The 20428-nt window shown below is 32.1% G+C and overlaps 1 protein-coding gene and 1 long non-coding RNA gene across 3 annotated transcripts; one reads left to right on the top strand and one right to left on the bottom strand.

The window, feature by feature from the left end:
- The first annotated feature begins 91 nt into the window (after nucleotides 1-91).
- On the top strand, nucleotides 92-7328 carry Tsp42Ek (Tetraspanin 42Ek). Of its 2 annotated transcripts, none has more exons than XM_014247288.3 (6): nucleotides 92-282; nucleotides 452-542; nucleotides 3960-4118; nucleotides 4269-4427; nucleotides 6456-6653; nucleotides 6920-7328. In XM_014247288.3, exons 2-6 carry the CDS (start codon nucleotides 483-485, stop codon nucleotides 6989-6991), a joined length of 648 nt encoding a protein of 215 aa, XP_014102763.1. In that variant the 5' UTR covers nucleotides 92-282; nucleotides 452-482; the 3' UTR covers nucleotides 6992-7328. The 2 variants fall into 2 exon arrangements, with proteins under 2 accessions (XP_014102763.1, XP_014102762.1); XM_014247287.3 differs by having other exon boundaries at nucleotides 94-282; nucleotides 430-542.
- A 5667-nt stretch (nucleotides 7329-12995) lies between these two features.
- Nucleotides 12996-14098, bottom strand: LOC138856859 (uncharacterized). The gene is made up of 3 exons (XR_011395826.1): nucleotides 13968-14098; nucleotides 13271-13349; nucleotides 12996-13216 (listed from the first exon to the last, which is right to left on the bottom strand). It is a non-coding gene; the product is annotated as an uncharacterized lncRNA (long non-coding RNA).
- Between the last annotated feature and the right edge of the window lie 6330 nt (nucleotides 14099-20428).

Here is a 20428-nt window from a genome sequence, read left to right as displayed (position 1 = left end):
TTCCCCAACGAACAAACACACGCACACACACCGGCAGACAGAGGTCGACACGCAGCTAGCGCGCAAAATACGATTACAGGTTTGAAATATTGGATTTTTTGGCATTTCGAAAACTGTCTGCGATCGAAACGGTTGACCACTGGGCTTCTGCTTGTGCTATAGTGCTACTTGTTGTGCAACTGGTTTGCTAATAAAATTGTGAATTTAAAATATTTGACTTTTGCGTTGTTGAATTTCGGTGCGAGTTCTACTCAAACGTTTTCTACGACTTTCTTCAGTGCTGTATGCATTTTTTGTGTTTAGTGTTATTGTTGTTTTATTGCGTTATTTGCATACACGACAAGTTTAAGTTATAACGGTCACTGTAAATAACTGCAACGTAGTATTGGCGAAAGCAGTTGCATCATTAAAATATTATTTCCATTTTAGATTTTTTGATTTTCGCGTATAGATAAGTGAATAACGCAAAGAGATTTTTCAAAATGGGCTGTACATCCGGTGTAATGAAATGTCTGCTGAATATAATGAACGTGCTGATGGCGGTAAGTTCAATATGCAATTATTGCAAATGCTATGCAGCAACAACAACAAGAACAAATGATTTTTATTTTTTTTTTTGAAATAAGAAGAGCTATTTGCTTTCAAAAGATACAACAACAACAACTTGTTGAGTGACGTGAAAAGTCCGTTACATGCTGTTATTGTTCTTGTTGTTATTGTTATTATTTCTTTTGTTGTTAACCAAACAATTGCATACACAAATAAATGGCGATGAATAATACTGCATACACACATACACATATACAAAAGCGTCAGTAAGGCGTTTTCACTGTCACTTGGCAAGCAAAACAATAAAAGTAAAAATGCACAAATTTAAATATCTGCAGGCAACAAAATACAAAAACAAAAAAAAAAAAAAAATTTGTACAAAAACAGCAAAAAATTAAAAACAAAAACAACCAAAAACGAAAAATCAACAAAAAATTAAAAATATAAAATTCAACAAACAAAAAAAACCCTTAACTTCGGCTGCACCAAAGCTATAATACCCTTCACAGCTGCATTTCTTGTAGCAGAAAGTGGTATTAAATGATCTTTATTAGATTTTGATCGGCTAGTTTGTATGGTAGCTATATACTATAGCGATCTGATCTATACAAATTATTCGAAGATTGTAGCGTTGCTTTGGATATTACTTTATGCCGAATTTCGTGCAGATATCTTGTCAAATAAAAAAAGTTTTCCGTACAAGAACTTGTTTTTGATCGGTCAGTTTGTATGGCAGCTATATACATTAGTGGTCCGTTATCAACAATTTCGATAAATAAGCAGCTTCTTGGGGAAAAAAGGACGTGTGCAGAATTTCAGATCGATATCTCAAAAACTGAGGGAGTAGTTTGCGTATATACAGGCAAAAGGACCGACAGACGGACGTGGCTAAATCGACTTAGCTTGTTTTTAATAGGCCTCTGACGTTTCCTTCTGGATGTTTAACACTCCGTGACAAACTTAATATACCCTGTTCAGGGTATAATTAAAATATAAAAACAATAAAAAATATAAAAACACAGATAAAAAAAAATTAATTAAAAAGACAAAAAAAAAATACAAGAAATCTTTAAAATAAAAATTAGAAATGTTACTTCAAATAAAAAAGCCTTTAAGCATCTAATAAAAAATCGCTGCCATCCGTTTGTCACTTTGCCGCTGCGAATACAGTCACCTTTTTTACGTTTTGTGTATACTTTACAAAATGATATCATCGATCGGCCGCTAAAATGTTAATTTGAATTCAAAAGCAGCTGTGTCAATATGATTCTTTTTTCTTGGCTTCTGTGTTTTTGTTGTTTTCGTTTCACTGAACTCACATGCCGCATGCCTAATAAAATACGGTTTGCACGAAATTTTGTAAGTATGTGCGTGTGTGTCGTTTTGTGCACAATTAATACAAATATGGCGGTTATTTATGTGCGAGCATATATACACATCAGCTCCATTGGTGAATAAGTCACATCAATGGCTTGTATCGCCTACCGTTTGAGCTTGTGCTTAACCACCAGCTCAACTTTGAGTTCACTTTGGCTAAGCTTGTGATATTGTTTGTTGTTGTGGCGATATTTTGGTGCGACAATTCTCGATGCGCACACAGGTACTCATACTTACATACATACTACAAGCAAACATTGATAAATGGCGAATGTGTGCGTAAGGCAAATATGTAAACATGCAAACATGTAAACATGTATGTATGCATGTATGGTGTGTGTGAGTGTGTGCGCACAGGTATTTACTTGTTTAAAACTCGAAATTTATGTATGCCACCAAGCCGTCTCGCCCGCCGGTACCGTAAACAGCGTTGAATGAAACGCGTAACGCTGCCAAGTCACGTAAAATAGTATGGTACTTCATACAGACATACATATACTCACATGTATATGCATATATGTATGTGTTTGTATGTAAGCATTTGTTGTTTTCTTATTTTGTTGTCGGGCATCTACATTGCATTCAAATTGTTTATGGTTTTTGTTTTCTAATTCTGTACATATATTTGTGCAGGGTGGTTTGAAAACTGAGCGCAATTGAGATATTTTAATTTATTAATTATGTGTATGTATATATGTATTTTGAAAATTGCCTATTTTCATTAGTTTTTAAGTATTCTTGCTTATTTTTTATAATTTCACGTATTAAAATTTCAACCGATTTATGTTAACTCTTTTGATTCGATTGTTCCATGTAATAGTCGGTTGGTTTGGAACAACATAAAAATTATTAACAGTGTTGCCACCTGTTTGTAAATTTAAAATTTGAAACATAAATAGACTAAAGAAACCCTACCAAAGTGCTTTATCAATGCTTAGAGCAAAAAATTATTGTAATAGGGTTACCACCTGTTAAAAAATTAAATTCAGTGAAGCTTATAGGTTAAAAACCATTTAATAGTCGGCTTGTTTGAAATAACAAAAAAAAAATATGTTAGAAAATTTCAATTTTGAAGCATAGATATTTTAAAAGAGAACTACAGTTTGAAAAGGTTTAAAAAAGTTTAAAGTGGGAGAATTTTATTAAATAGGGTTGTCATCTGAAAAGTACTAATTTAATAAAATTGTTAGATTGAAGGAACTTTTATGAAATTGATATCAATTTAAAGAACTTCTTTTTTGTAATTTAATCTTTTGAGCAAGTTTACCGTTGGCAGCAATTTTGAATAGATTTACGCCGGTTTGAGGTATGTATTATATTGCATTCAAATGATAACGTGAATAAAACAGTTTAAGCTTTTTTTTGAATATTTTTCTGTAGAGTTACCAAATGTTTTCAACGTTTATTTGTAAATTTAAAAAATTGAGTTATGAAATTTTACTAATATATATTAATTTCCTCCATGACTTTTTTAATGTTTATTTTTGTTTTGGGTTCTTACTTAAATTTAAATAATTAATAAAACTAAAAGTTTATAAAAAACTAGTTTAATATATTACTATTTAGTAAATGACTTCGGTTTAATTAAATTTAAGCCAATTTTAATTAATTAAATTATATTTAGTTAAAACAAATTTAATTAATTTTAATAATTTTTTATTAATCTATTATTTTTTATTACAAATTTATTATAAATTCATTAAATTTTCATTTAATTTTTTTTTATTGCCAGTGTAGAGTTCAAGTTTTATAATTACCAATTTTTAATTTTGTGCCTCAATATAAAACCAGTTTGCGAGCCACCATTTATCTGTGCATTCAATTATATTATACAATGAGTTAGTTGCTGCAAACTATTTGGGTAAAAGCTCAATGCCATTGCTAAGCAATTCATGCCAAATTAGAACATGCAACTGCACATTACTCTCAAATACACCATCCACACACACATATATACACAGTATATGCATTATATAAACATACATTATTTTTAAATAAATTTTTCATCATTCTCCCAAACTCTCTTCCCGCAGATCTTCGGCCTGCTTTTGATCGCTTTGGGCGCCCTGAGCTTCAACACCGCACCCAAAGTCTACATCTATTATCTATTTATCGTGGGTGGCATTAATTTCATAGCTGCAATGTTGGGTTGCTGTGGTATTTGCCAGGAGGATGTTTGTCTCACGACCACGGTGCGTATGAGTAACCTACACACATCGTGAATGCCAATTTTTGCCCACACACGCGCACTCGTATAACCAGTTTACGGGTTTTTAATTGCAAATTTGATTGATTTTTTTAATTGTTGCTGTTTTTGTTTTTTTTTTCGTACTTTTTTTTAGTATGCCATCGTCATTGCGCTTTCTTTGGTCTCCCAAATTGTTGGCAAAATCTACGCTTCCGATTCGGCGGCAATCAAGGAATTCGCTACCAAGGATGTGGAAAAGACCTGGTTAGAGGAAATCAAAATGCCAGGAGCTATGAATAATACGCAACAAACGGTAAGTTTGTGGGAAAATGTTTTAACAGAAATTATGAATGAGGAGCGAACTAATTGACATTGCTTATTTTATATTTCTCGTGTTGATTCAAACGCAGGAACCTTAAGCAGCCCATTTTTGTATGTAGCTATCATGTGCAAATTATGACCATGAATTTAAAAAAAAAAGTAAAAATAATAAAATATTTACAATGCAACAAATAAGCAAAATTTGTATGAGGAGTATTTGCTGTTGTATATATGGTATACAAACAATACCTTTTTTGGGGTGTTACCACTAGAATTGTGAATAATAAGTATTTGGTTTGCAATACTTACATTTGACAATAAAAGGCCGAAGCAATAATATCCTTCACTTTTATTTTTGTATAGAATGAGTGGGTATAAAATGATAGATCAATATCAGTTTGTATGGCAACTATAGGCTATAGTAGTCCAATCGAAATAATTTGTTCGGAGATTGCACAACTGCCTTGGTCGATAACCCATGCCAAATTTCGTGAAAATACATTGTCAAATATAGAAGTTTTCCATACAGGGACTTGACCGATCATTCTATAGTGCGCCGATATTGGCGTTTTCGATTGAGCAGTTTTTTGGAGAGAAAAGGACGCTTGCAAAATTTCAGATCGATACACGAGTCGCAAAAGCTTACAACTCAATGAACTTTACATAAATTCAATTCTAAATTATAGTTTGTATTAAAATAAAAAAAAAAATAAAAAATATATATATTGTATATAGAAGTAATTGAACTCCGCACTTTAAAAGAAATTATTAAAAACAAAAAGAAGTAATATGAAAAACTTTAAGTCCAAAAATTACTAAATAAATATTTGTTTTGCCACAGAAAACTGATAACAAAGTTTCAAAAAAGAATAAAAACAAATTCCTATCGGTTGTTAAAAAGCCGATAACACAGTGTTCGCACAATGGATTGTGGTATATGAAACCAAATAAGTCAGAGTTTTTGTGATTAATCAATGCAAATATGTAATATTTCCAGAATTTTTAAAATTTACCCCTTACTTCATTTGGGTGTATTTAAGAAATACAAGTTAACTTTTCGTACGACTTCAAAACTATTTATTAAATCTAAAATTATTTTTTACTACATTTGCTAAATGTTATAGTGCTTACATATTGTGCGAATGGTAAGCAGAAGCAAACGTTTCTCACAAAATCTAGAGTTTACAAGAACTCACCACAAACGCCAATTTTTTTGGTATATGTGAAGATATAAACTTATTTACTAAACACTAAACATAAACTAGGAGTTTACCAACAAATTTTCTTTATTTCGCCTCAAACTCCACTTCATTATGTTGTTTTTAGGGATTTCAAATTGAACTCCACATATTATATAATTATTTTTGTTTTCGAACTCAAAACATTAAACTTGAGTTTATGAATAATAAGAATTTTTACTAATTTTGAGATAATTCAAATTATATTCAAAAGTTCATGTGGTAACATGTACTTACCATTGTAGACTCTCTTGCATCGTTTTCACAGCAGATAGGTAACTGAAAAAATACTAATAATAATAATATGTTATAATATTATTTTAAAATTTAGCATTATAAAAATACTTTAATAACATATATGACTCATACATGTGGCGGATTTCACAAGAGGCATCTGCTTGATGCTCATGTTTTATATATGTTTGTGAGCTAGTATTACGGACAAAGTAAATTATATTTTAAGCAGTTATCACATGAAAAACAATGAAAAAATATATTTATGTACATGCATACAAATTTAAGTATTTATTGTGACGCGTTGCTTGATAATTCACAATTTTGTTTAAACGATAAGCGTGTGTCAGTTTAAATATAATATTTTAAAAGAACAAAGAAGTAGCCCAGAATCTATACATATATCACGAACATATGTATATATGTACATGACCTTCAGGCCAATAATTCTACACACACACACATATAAGCTATGATTAAAATTCCAATAATGAAATAATTACTTCGAAGAACAACAAGATATACATAAGCGATTATCTTCTTTACAGTATCACTGCTGCGGTAAAATCAGTCCCAACGATTATTTCTCTATTGGACGTTCCGCTTACCCCGCCAGTTGTTATCCCAAAATGATCGTAAATCAAACAGCTCTGTGGAATGCCGGTTGTGTGCAGGCGGCGGAAGATGAATTCCTCAGCATTTTCAATTACTCGTCGAGCGGTGAATGGGGAAATCTGATAGTTACGGTAATTAACACAAGCACATACATATGTATATGCAAATACGACTTGCCAGCATACATACATACATATACCTATGTAAACATACATACATACATTTATAAGCGTTAGTAGAGTGTGTGTATGTGTGCTTGCGGCTCATTTGCACCTTGCTGTACTTTACTGTAATTTTGTTTAGAAATAATTTCCGCATTGTACATATGGTATTTACATATTATATGATATTTATTATCACTTTTTTCTGTTTATTTGCATTTTATCATCGTTTTTAGGGTGTGATGCTGCTGTTCGCTATTTACCTGGTCATACGCTTCCGCAGCAAACAGCGTCGGTATGATTACTAAGCCTCTGGGCGTGTGTGTAATATACAATTTCTATGTTTACTAAAATCTAATTGAAGCATACATATATTTTGGCACCCAAGATTTGCAATACACACTTGCAATGTACATATATGTTTATTACAAAAACAAAAGAAAGAACAAAGCTTTATATCACATCATTTTGCATAATTTTTATATTTGTTGTATTTGTAGAAGGCATTTAGGACTTTGTCGCCTGTTGCAATGTATTTATTTTCTCATAACTGTATATGTATATGTGTACTTTTCCTTGTAAAAATTTTAATAAAAAAAAAAACAAATAAACAGAATCTGTTGTTGAATACTAAACTGAAAATAACGGGGTTTTACTGTTTCTTTGATAGCGAATACATTAAGGTGAGTACAGTTGTGTGTAAAAAAATATAAACACAAGTATTTTTGCTGCATTTTGTTTAATTTTTAAACTAATCAACATTTTTAATTGTTACAGTAGTGTGCAAAATACAATAAGTTTGTCATATTGACTGATGTTTAGCACTTATAAAATAGGCAGAGCTATACATAATCATTATTGCGTCAATATAGAAAAATCAGAATTTTATAGAAAATCTTCACCTTTTAAATTTTTATACCCTGAACAGGGTATATTAAGTTAGCCACGAAGTTTGTAACAACCAGAAGGAAACGTCCCCATTAAGTAAATATATTTAAAAATGATCAGCGTGACGGGCTGAGTCGATTAAGTGGTTACATGGGTTCACGGCTTCAAAAAACAAACATTTTTTATTGTCTTATTTGATTCTATAACATCTCTAGAATATGATATGACTGTCCCCCTGTTTGTCTGTATGTATACGAACTAGTCCCTCAGTTTTTGAGATATCGATCTGAGATTTTGCGCACATCCTTTTCTAACCACGAATTTACTGTTTGGCCACTGCTTGTTTACAAAAAATTTGTCTGCCAATTTTTACCATGTGAAAAAAATTGAACAATGAATTCGCTTGAATTGCTGTGTTTCCAATGGAAGTGTTTAGGGGATTCTACATTAGCACGAACACAAGCATTTGATTGGCACAAAGCGTTCGGTGAAAGTCGTAAAGTCATCGAAAACTTGCCTCATGGAACTATTCACCTCTATTATTGCAGATAACATCGAAAAGCACCGTTTGTGCTTTAAAATCATCGTGTTGTCATCGGAGAGATAACAGAGAATCCTAAAATCACTTATCGATCGACTCAAGACATTTTGGTTAATGTTTTGGGTATGGTAGACTCGGGCTTATAAAGCAATCTAGCAATTTAAAGGTGATGCTCATTCTTTACTTTTTAAACCTTCATAAAACGAATATGAAGTCGTGGCCTCCTAAAATTGATTCCTTAATTTATTTTACTACTAAAAAATAATCTCCAAATATATTTTAAAAAAAATTTTTGTTAAGACATTGCCAAGCCATTTGATATTATATATTGCACACTACTGTGCCAAAACATATGTACGTGACTTCAATGAATTATTATTAGTATAAATATTGTTAGCATGCAGAAAAAAACGTGATCTTATTTAAGAAACATATCTATGAACTTGGAAAGAGTCAATAAGTGTTCCCAAGCTGAGAGATATATGTACGTATATGAAAAGGGAAATTACTACTAACACTCTATGTGTCATAGTATCTATGAGTATTTAGAGTGAACGAAGATATCATGAACTCATACGAGCCTAACGAGAAAACTTTAAAGGCTGAAATATACGGAATTTTTGTAGAATCGCAAAAAATATATTTACCTTAAAGAAAAACAGCTCTTCTATCTTCTTTACAAAGTTTTGGAAATTTTCTTAAAAATTTTTGAAACAACAGTAAAAATATAATATTGCTAAAATTACTTATAAAAAGTTTTTGTCAGGGAACAATACGAATAATTGTATATAATATCAGATGTTCACTTTTTCTGTTGATAGAATGGATCAATACTTTAGAAAGTTGTTTAAAGCATTAATGATAGTTTTAAATTATAATACAAACAAAACTTATCGGCAGAGAAAATATAAAGCTAATAAAAGAAAAAGTTCTATATGGCATTTTGTTTTTTCCTACTTAGCTGCAAAAGAACGCTGCAACTCGTTTACATTTCTCTTAAAATTTTCTAATATTCTTAATTGTCCTTTCAGAGTGAATATTGAAATCCCAACTTTTTTTTTTTTTTTTGTGCATTTGATCTAGGCTTGCTTTGATTACGTATGATTTCAAGAATCTTTCAAAATTTATACACAATAGGGTTTTGTACTTTACACGGCTTTAATCCAAGTTGTGTAGTGTACAAAAAATACACATATGCGCAAAATAATAACAGCATTCGCCAAACATAGTGGTTCATAAAATATCTTTAGAATCGGAAGATAAATATAAGAAGCGCAGAATGAGTAATTGTTTATGCAATATTTGTCTACATATTACGTACTACTTAACATCAAACTCAGCTTATATAATAAGTAAGGTTAAATAATATAGTATTTTATTTTTTTGTTGTTTGTTTGTGCTACACCTACACTACTATTACGCCAACAATTTACTAATTTGAAGGTTTGCGAATCATTTCGCTATTTTTTTGTTACTGAGAAATCGCTTGAGTAATGACACATTTAGACAGTCCACGTAATAATTCCAGAACAATTATTTGACATCATTTCTTTCTTATTATTATTATTACGGAAGCGAGTAGTTATACGTCATTGTTAATCATAAGTCACACTCTGAGCATCATGTGTATTTCATTAATCTCTCTTTAGATCAAATATTAATGACTCATTGCTTCTTAATGACTCTCTTAATCACATTTAGGTAAATGTACTTGTAAGTATACCAATGTATTTTTTATGTATTTTTGACTTATTTTGTAATACGTATTACATAATACTACTTATGTGTATTGTTAATTCTGAAAAGCTTTAATTCGTTGCTAATTTCTTGTAAATCAGTAAAATTCATTACGTGCATTTAAATTATATGTAATTGTATGGTATTAACCGAAGTAAGTAATGAGGTTATTTATAAATGTCATTAAAGCTTTTTGATCTGGCTAAAGAATATTTTATTGTACTTTACAATTACCGTGATTTCGTAGATTTTCACTTTCAAGTACCGCACTAACGGATAATACTTAAAACTAGCTTCTAATATTTCGAAGTTGACAAAGTAATTGAAACACTCGGTAGTTACTAATTTTGGGTAATTCAATTAGTTTTATTCACCGTTGAGAAATGTTTAAATATACTTAAAAACAGTATACTAAGAGAACAAACTAAACCTTTATCTTTGTAAATTTCCAAGGATCAGGCTTTTTTTGTAAGCACTATTCTGCAACATTTTTAGGCTGTAGAATTTGAATAATTTTCAAATTCTCACTGTAGAGAGATAAATAAAAGATGTGCCCAAAAATAACCAAACTTTAGTTTAAATCGTTATTTATAGAAAATTTTTAATGCAACTAATTACTAATGATACCATTATTTGCTTTCAAACGCACCTTACTTTATGTAAATATATAAATCGGATGACAGATAGTAAAGTTACAGCCATTTCAATAAAAGAAAAAGTGTGCAATTGTTAAATTTTTACAAAGATAAACTATAAAGTTTTGTGTTGAACTTGAAAAAAATTCACTGAGATTTTGGAATTTTTTTATCAATTCGATTTATGATGACGATTGTTTCAGTCGTACTCTCGTTTATATATGTTTTAAACGATTTACAAATTGACATGAGGATTCAAATGACGACCAAATGCCAAGTCGCCCAGAAGCTAGTAGTCGTGGTTGAAAAGATCCGTGAAATGATTGGTATCGATGCAAAATTTACTACGAGAATGTTTTCTGAGGGTTTAAATACGCGTAAAAACACTATTTGGCGAATATTACTTGAAGATTTGGATAAAAGAAATGTCTAGGTACGTTTTGTTCTACATGAATTAAATGAAAACAATAAAAATGAAGAGTTTTTGATGAAAAAAAAAAACAAGAAAAAATGTTAACTTCGGTTGTATCGAAGATATAATACTCTTCACAAATACAAAGGCTTCATACAATAACTTGATATAGTGATCTGATCTGAACAATTTCTCCGGAGATAACATTGTTGCCTTAAGCAATAACTTGTGCCTAATTTCGTAAAGATATCTCGTCAAATGTTAAAGTAATTTCTTCGGAGATTACTTTGTTGTCTTAGAAAATAACTTATGCCAAATTTTATGAAGATATTACGTTAAATAAAAAAGTTTCCCATACAAGTACTTGATTGCGATTTCTCAGATATCGGCCGTTCTGATCTAGCAAAGGAGGGACAATCAAGAAGGAAGCGTTGATTTCTAACTCGTATTATTCTTTCAAATTAAGTAAGTTTAACGACAATTTTGGTAGACGATACTTTTGGGAAGGGCTGTCATCACAAAATACTAGATATAATATAGTATTAATATCAAATGAAAGTTTAGTTTGCTTTTATTATATCGATTTAATAAAATCTGATTAATAATAAATAAGCTTACCGTTGGTATTAAAAGCAAATATTTTTAAAGTTAACGGCAAAAAAGCTTTGTAAAAGCTTTTCACCAACAATGGTGAGTTCATTTAGATACGAAATTTTTTCAACGTACATACATACAAGTATGTACATGTATACACGATTAGTAATTATGTCCGTATGCCAGCTTTTATGCTACTATTAAGTTTATTGAATAAAGCAAACTTGTTTTCAGAACTTCATGTAGAAGTGGAAAGTATTAATAAATAGTATGAATTGAGGCAGAATATATATTTGTATTAAGTTTTATGTTATTAAAGCAGTTTGATATTTTAATTTATAATAGCATAATATTATAAAAATCACTTATTTCTACAAATCTGGACAAATATGTTTTTAAATATATGGCAACAATTTACATTTTTTTTTAATATAACAGCAATGATGTACCAGAAGTTTTAATTTTTTTTATTATTATTAAAAAATAAATTTATTTATATCTCTTCTTAATTTATAATATATTATAAAGTTTAATGCATATTTTTTTTTCATTTTCATTTCACGTTGTTAAGGTGAAAGGAATGTCAAAGTATGTTCACTGAAATGTCAAAGTGACATAAAGAATATCCTTTTTGAAGTAATTTAACTAAGTGTAAGTAAGAAAATACCCTCTGGTTTCTGTTAAGTGCTGTTTCTCCAGCGCAAGTAATAGAGAGAAACGCCCGCTCCAGTGAGAGAGCGTGCCAGAAGGCGTCTTATGCGCATGTCTGACTTTTATAAGGATAACCATTGCACTAAGCGTAGTAAATTACTGCATACTAGAGCAGAGATGAACATCTATCAAATGTATTGTTGCGTATGTAAAGTTCTACTACGTGCTTTTAATGAGTGTCGATTATGCCGAGTTGCGGGAGAGTTAATAATTTACTAAGGTACTCCTGCGTTAGGGTGTGACATACCATGATGAATTAAATATTTAATATAAAAATTGTATATATCCTAATTATATAAAATAAGGTGGTTTCTGTAGGCGTCCAGGTATCACGCAAATTTTTAATTTGTACAACCACTTGGGTTGCCAAACATTTTGCTGAAAGTGGTATTTATTACCACTATTTAGAGAATTGTTTCATAAATCACACAAAATAATGATTTTTTTATGTTTTTCATTATATAAATAAATAAACAAATCAGACCATTAGAGGTCATTTAGCCTATTTTGTTATCAGAATTCTTGAGAGCCACCCTTATGTTGTACGTATATACTACAGATCCATTGGATTTTATGCCCACTATAAGATATTTGTGTTATAAGACCGTTATAAATGTTGTTGTAAAGCCCAGCAGGCTAGAGCAACAAAAGCGGGAATGTAATGGCAGCTTCAAATATGAAGACAAATTGAGTGACGAATTTTTCAAAGAGAGTGCCTTGTATATAAGGCAGCTATAGAATCATGTGAATAATTACCGTTACTTTCAAATATACTGAAAAAACTAAAAACACAATTTTACCGTATAGTAGGTATTTTATATTTAAAACTTAATATTTATTACAAAAAGCTATAGTAAAAATGCATGGCATTTGATTATCCACCAAAGGGGTAAAATCTTTGCGGACAGAATAACAAACGCTTAGAAGTTAACATCGATGTGGGCAGGATCGTAGATCACGTGAGCCTGCTCCTCGGGATAATGGATGGACTCACCGGGCAAGCGTTCGTATTGAGCTGTGGAATAAGAAAAATAACAATGTTGAAATAAATAACGTTAAAAATACTTACCAATAATCTGTTCTTTGATAGCATTGAGGTTTTGAGCATAAGCTAAGCACAGGAAGCAGGCGGCAAGAACGAATACAATCTAAGTGAGAATTTATGAACGAATCACATAAATATATTGTACTATATATTTTCATCATTAGTAATTATAATTTTTATTTTACATTTTAAAATATATTTAAAAATTTCAATTTTTTAATTATCGAATACATTTTTTACAATGTGATATTAATTAATTTTTTTTACTTAAGTTTAGTTTATACATTTAAACTTTTTTTTAAATTTTTGTACAACCAAACCTATTTCAAGTTTCCATATTTTTTTCCATAATTATAAATTAAATTTGAATGCTTGAATATATAAATTTTGTGTTAAAAATAATCAGAAGTAAAAAAATGTTTCGAATTGAATTTCTGCTTAATAATTTTTTTCCCTTTTATAAGTCGTTAAAAGTAATAATTTTTGATTTAAGCAAAAAACTGATTTGAAATTTCAAAACATTTTTTTTTTAAATATTATGTTAACATTGTTAATGTATTTTATTTTAATATTTTTCAAGATTTTATGTATTACAATTTGATTTTTATTGAGATTAATAGATTTAATAAAATATTGTGTTAATAAATATTTTTTATGAAATTTTGAATTCAATTACTAGTTGATTATTTTTTTACTTCTATAAGTTTTTCTTTAAACTTACCAAGAATTTCTGCATTTTCGCTGTTTAATATTTTGTACTTTCGCTTTGAGCTTAAAATGTTTACTTATAAATTCTAATTGACTGAGCTGGACTTTTATACTCTCACTGGAACACCGAAAGAAGAACATAAAAAAAACTCGTTTCTTTCGGATTTTAGAAGAGTTCTTTAACTAACTGCTGTATTATTGTTATTAAATTTTTTTGTTGTGCACCAGTGTCAGCATTAATCAATGGAATGCGTTAGCGTTTTCAGTGTTGATTTGAAATTTTTTGATTGAAAATTTAGGTGTTTAGTTCGTTATTACGTCAATACAAGGAGAAGAAATAAATATTTTAAATTTTTAAAAATTCAGTGGGTTTGGAACCTAAGTAGGTAAATTTACACCAAATTTCGTGAAAGAAAAAAATTATTTGTACAAAAAAAAAATAAAAGCCACAAACATTTGAATTTTTCACATAAGTTTTTAGGTTATGTAAAAAAAGTCTATATGCAAAGGTTATATCTTTTTTCATTATCTACAACATTCCCCTATACCTTTTTTATAAGACCCGTATTTTCGCCGGAAATCGAAAAAAAATGTTTTTAATGTTAATGTTTGTCATTTTATCTTTCGTTTCCGATTGGTTTCAACCGACTATGAATTTTTCTATTTTTTTTTTATTATTTTCAAAGGCTTCTGAGGTAGTTCATAAAAAACTATTTTATACATATTGAGTTCAACAAGCTAGATGTAAAATATTTTTCACAGTGTATTTAATAGATTCACTTAGCATCGAAACAGAACTCGCTAGCTCACTTTCGTTTGCCAGACAGAAACCTAAAAAATTGCCGACAAATAAACGCTATGATGCGCGACTTAATTAACATAAATATGTATTTAAGCATATATTTTAGGCGGCTTATACTTTTAACACTACAATTTATTTATTTTCAACAAAAGCAATTATTATTATTCTTTTTTGTTTCGATTTTAAATTACTCAGTTTAAGAAATGTTAATTTGTGAGCAAAAAAAATTGTTATGACGCTGAATTGTTGAAAGAAATAGTGGAGCATGGCAATACATACCTGCCTCTTACATATACTTGTAAGTGTAAGTGTAGAAATGTGTGCGTCTGTGACGCGCATATTTAAAAATTTCGAAAAAGTAATCGAACTACTTTGACGAAGTGTAAAACCCTATTTTACTATCACACTTTGCGTTGGGTTAGTGGTTGGTTGCTTAAGCGTAAATGTGGCTTAAGGCAGGGTTGGGCGATACTACTATGCGCCCAACCACTCTATGAGTTGCCACAACAGACTTACCGCCCCGAAAATGTCCCACTATTTTTCACAACACCTTCAGCGGGAGCGCAGCATCCAATTTATGCGCTCTCTCTCTCGCGCGCGCTCTCGCACATTGTCGCTCGCTTATCATGCCTGTGCTTTGGCATACGATCCGCTCCGGTACATGGAGGCTGGATAGCTGGCTTAACGGCCTAACTAACAACTAACGGCCTGCCTTGCATGCCTGTTTGCCTGCTGCCAGTTTTGCGGCTGTCTGTGTTGGTCCATACGCAGATAGAAAAGTCAATTTTTCATCTCGGCGCAGCGCGAAGGGTGTTTTTACTTGAAAATCGAAAATCTTTTCACACTAAAATTTATTGAATCACGATGCACATACTCAAAGCTTGCGTAATTTAAAGATTGTGGAGAAAAGCGATAAGCGCAGCGCATAAAAATCAATAAGAAAATTCAGTAAAATCTATACGAAAGAAAAAAAATTCTGCGATTACTATGTGTGCGTGCGTGCGTGTGTGATTTTTTTTCTGGTGTGTGTCGATTTTGTATTTCGGAAACGCGATGCGAACGCGAGCATGAATTTCGTTTTACGCCTTTGGCTGCAGTCGAAATCGACAATTGGCAGTAACGACGCGCGCGCTGACGCCAACGGCAACGTCAACGCAAGTATCAACGCCGACAACGACATCCACACAGCAATCGTATACATGTCAGCACGCAGAGACGTCGGCAGTGAAAGCGACAGCGGCCGAGGCCGAGGCAGCCAACTAAACGGTGTGTAAAAAGTGCCAAAGTGGAGTTGGCTGTGCGCGCGTGTTTGTGTGTGTGTCTATGTGCACGCAAATCTGTGTGTGAGAAAATTTTATCGGAATTCGGAGCGCAGAAAAATCTATTGACGGAGCGCGTGGTGTGTGTTCCCCAGTCAAGCGAGTACCAGCAGATTTTCGAAAAAAATTCAATTGGTAATTTACAAGTGATTAAAAATTTTTAATTTTTAAATAAAAAAAAATAAATGTTAATACGAAACGACGTGTTTGTGTGCGTGTATATAGAAACAACAACAACAACAACAACAAAGGACTAACTTTAACGTGTACAAGACATATATGAAAAATCTTAGCAGCAAGCAGCGCCGTGTCAGCTGCCGCGTACGCGCACCTAGCTACACGGAGGCCGCATATGTGCGCTTACAATTTGTGGCTACTAACGGAGGCTGTAGAAAGAAAAAAGTTTATTTTTTATTTGAAAACTCCCCAACTGCAGCACATTCATCGACGCGTCTTCTTTATTGCCGCAACGCTATTTAACTATTTCAATAGCCGCCTCCTCAATCTTAATCAATTTATCTACAGAAACCCTTCGACTACTCATTATTGGTTATTAGTAAAAAAAAAAAAAGACAAAGATTAACCTTCGCTCATAAGTAGCGATTGTTGTGTTATATATTTATTCTCGTTGCGGTCCATTGAGTGGCTAAAGTGTTTATTGACCCATTGTTTCACATATTGCTAAGCGAGTGCTTACAACGCATCACACACTCTCCTTCCTCCACAACAAACACACATTCACCTCCACCACTCACACGCGCCACCACACTGTCGCTCACTTGTACACATATCGCAGGCCATCAGAACGTGATTAGTTGCCCTACCCCTTTTTTTGCACAGAAACAGGGTGTATTGCACTCGAACGTGTCGGCTGTAATTCGCGAGATGCATTGTTTGGGTCAGTTACTGTTTTAATCAGTTAACGGTCTTATTAAATCGTAGATATAATCATAAATATGTACATGCAACCATATATAGCTGATTTCGATAAAGCACTTGCTGTGGATCGAGTTTTTTTTTATCTAAAGTTGACCTGTTACGTTTTCTTTCTCTGACAAGTTTCTTTAAAGTTTAGTTAGCCCCACAGTTAACTCCAAACCCAAACAAGATCATTTTAAAATTTATGGAGCATTGTTTTTAATATCGGACGCTCTTAAGTGGACTATGGTGAAACTTCGAGTGCTTGAGATGTCTAATTTTCATAATGAAAATACTGAGATTTATGCGGTCGCAATACCAACAAATAATTCATGATAACATCTTTAGCTGCGTCTTTCAAGTGACGCAAAATATTAAAAGAGCATACTCAGGCTAAGAAAGTAGTCTTGGTTTTTGAGTGCTGATGGACAAAATTTAGTCGACAATAGAAAATATATATTATAAGAAGTAATTGCGATATGCCACACCGCTCTTGTAAAAAATTACTATTTAGTAAAAATAGGTTTCACTCAGACTCAGACCCAGTACAACGTTTGGAACGACGTTTTGAAACATGTATATATTTTTTATGCCATTTATGGACATTTTCTACAGTACCTAGATTACGGCTGCTTAATAGTTGGGTTATTATCATAAAATGCGCCTTTAAAATTAGATTTCAGTTTTGAAAATAGAAAATAGTCACATGTTAGTAGATCATGCGAAAACGGAGGTTGGTTGATGAGAGGAATTGGTTTTTTCATTAAAAACCCGTTCACTTGTTGGGCTTCATTTAATTCATATGAAACAAAACGCGCACCGACCTTGCTTTTACCCAAATCTTCAGTTAAAATTCTCCAAATAGTGTTTTTACTCGTATTTAATCCCTTAGCCAACATTCTCGTAGTAACTTTTGGCATCGATACCAATAACTTCATGGACTTTTTTTACCAGTTCCACACCTAGCCTACTAGCTTTTGGGATACCTGGACATTGATCTTCATTTAAATCCTCAAAACTTAAGTTTTTTTTAAATCGTACGGCTCATACAATCATCACCAACAAGCTTTTTCAACAATTCGTATGTTTCAGCTTAGTTAAACACAAAATTTTATATAGGTATGCTCTATTTTATATATGGAGCAATTGCCCACTTTTTCCTCTATTGGACCGGCTGTAACTTTAACATCCGTCATGCGATTTACATGAAGTTAGGTGCGTTTGAAAGAGTAAAGTATACATTCACAGTCTGCATTAAATTTCTATACCTAAACCGCATTTGGAATAAGATAAGAAGTCGTTTCTAGTCTTTAACTTGCTTGATTGCGCCTAATAAGGTGTACACCATGGCGAATGAGCGACCTTTAGTAGTCGATCGCAGTTAATGCAAAGTCATTACCAGCGTATAAGAAAAATCACTTCACAAATCTTCAAACCTTACATATGCCGTTGTTTGTATACAAAATGTAAAGAAAAATATAGAAGGTCCACCTTCAACGCAAAATGCTATAGTTTTATATGCATTGTTCCATGCCGTGCTAAGTATTCTCGTTAAATTTAAAGTACTATATCAATAACAATGTGTACGGAGATGTTGCGAGCACCACTACTACACGGTGCTAAGCTAATGAGCGCTGCGCTTTGACCAGCATGTATGTATTGACATATGTCTGCATGTGTGTGTGTGTGTGTGAGTACGCGTATTCCTACTTTACGTTGGTGGCCTTCAGTTTAACTAAGATAAATATTTTCCTTCAATTAGTAACTGTTAAAAGAGAAAAAGGTCAAATATGAATAAATAAAATGTGCCGTGATGTGAAATCCGTTCATTGCTGCTGCTGCCGACGTTGCGGCCGCTAGGAGCTGAGCTGATTTTTTCCAGGAAAACAGATGTAAATATGCCTACAAAACACATGCATACACACACATACATGCGAGTGTGTATACAAAACGACATGTGGACACAGGCAAACATGCAGACAAATACAAACATAAGTAGAGGCAAATGTTTAGCTGGACTTCCATAAGCTCAATAAAACGGCGAAGAAAACAAGTAACGGATGTCAGTGTTGTAGAGAAATTTTTCGTAGATTTTGCGAAATTCAAGCACAAAAGGTATGAAATAACAGACAAACAGTGCGTGCAATTGAAAGTGAGTGCATAGTGGAATAGCTGAAAATACGTGTAATATAGGAAGAGCAGCCAACTTCAAGATGGATTACACAGAGAATCACACACACATTAAAATTACAATGCTAACGTATGAGATGCAAATGTCAAATCAACAATGTAACAGTGATAGTGAGGGAGAGTAAAGGAATGTGAGATAATGCTTAAAATAATTGAGAGATAGAGAAGTGCCAGAGAGCGTAGGTATAGTCGGGGGATGATGAATACTGTGTAGGTGTGCAGCATTACGTCGAAAATTGGGCGTTAATAATTGAAAACATTGAGCGAAAAAGGACATAAAGACAGGGTGGATGGGTAAAGAGTACGCGAAACGTTTGTGTAATGAAAGACTAACACAAACATAGGTGCCGAGCAAATGGAAACAACATCAAGCAAAGAAATGCCAATAGAAAGTGTAGAGTGAGAAAAGGTATTCGAATAACAGTATGAATGAAATTACTTTTAGCTGATTCGAAGGCACTGGTGGTAGTGGAACTTATGTGGACGAATTTCAGTGCTTGTAGAAATGTAGAGTAAATGTCTAGTTAAGAGGGAGAGAGATAAGGCAATAAGTGATGTTTGAAGGAAAATAACATAATAAAATAACTGGTTGTTATTTAAAGATATGAAATGTAACTGGTAACTATTTTTCCTCGCTATTTAAACTTCGCTTGACCACTTCAACTGAAGCTTTTTAATTTTTTAAAAATACTCGAAAGAAACCTTATCCTCACAGAAAGAAAAATTCAAATAACCACACAGTGTTTGCAAAGTATGTCTGAAACAATTTTGTTTTTATTAAATCTTTTTCCAATAAAACTTTAAGATTAAGCCAAATCCGTCTATCTGTCTGCATATGCGCGAACTAGTCAACCAGTTTTTTGATATCGATTTAAAATTTTGCACGCTTCCATTCCTACACAAGAAGTTAGTAATTTATCGGAATTGTCAATACCAGGCCACTATAGCATATAGCTGTCACACAGACAGAACGATCAAAACCAAATTCGTGTACGAAAAGTTGTTTTTATTTGACAAGCCATCTTCACGAAATCGGGCATGGCTTGTTGTCCAAGGTAACGCTATAATCTCTGAACAAATTCTTCAGATCGAACCACTATACCACTAACAAGTCTTGTATGAAAACTTTTTTTTATTTGTGAAGGACATTAATGCTTCGGTGCATTTAAAATATAAGTGCAAAAACATTAACTACTTAGAAAACCTTAACTTTGTATGGAGTTGAAGTGATCATGAGTACCATTT

The sequence above is a fragment of the Bactrocera oleae genome, chromosome 4 (genome assembly GCF_042242935.1).
Source record: "Bactrocera oleae isolate idBacOlea1 chromosome 4, idBacOlea1, whole genome shotgun sequence".
NCBI classification, from domain to species: domain Eukaryota; kingdom Metazoa; phylum Arthropoda; class Insecta; order Diptera; family Tephritidae; genus Bactrocera; species Bactrocera oleae.
This window is presented reverse-complemented; position numbering and strand designations above follow the sequence as displayed.

Coding starts and splice junctions, on each gene's coding strand:
- Tsp42Ek (XM_014247288.3), top strand. CDS start 483: ATGGGCTGTACATCCGGTGTAATGAAATGTCTGCTGAATATAATGAAC. Junction 543..3,959: donor TAATGAACGTGCTGATGGCG/GTAAGTTCAATA, acceptor CTCTTCCCGCAG/ATCTTCGGCCTGCTTTTGAT. Junction 4,119..4,268: donor ATGTTTGTCTCACGACCACG/GTGCGTATGAGT, acceptor ACTTTTTTTTAG/TATGCCATCGTCATTGCGCT.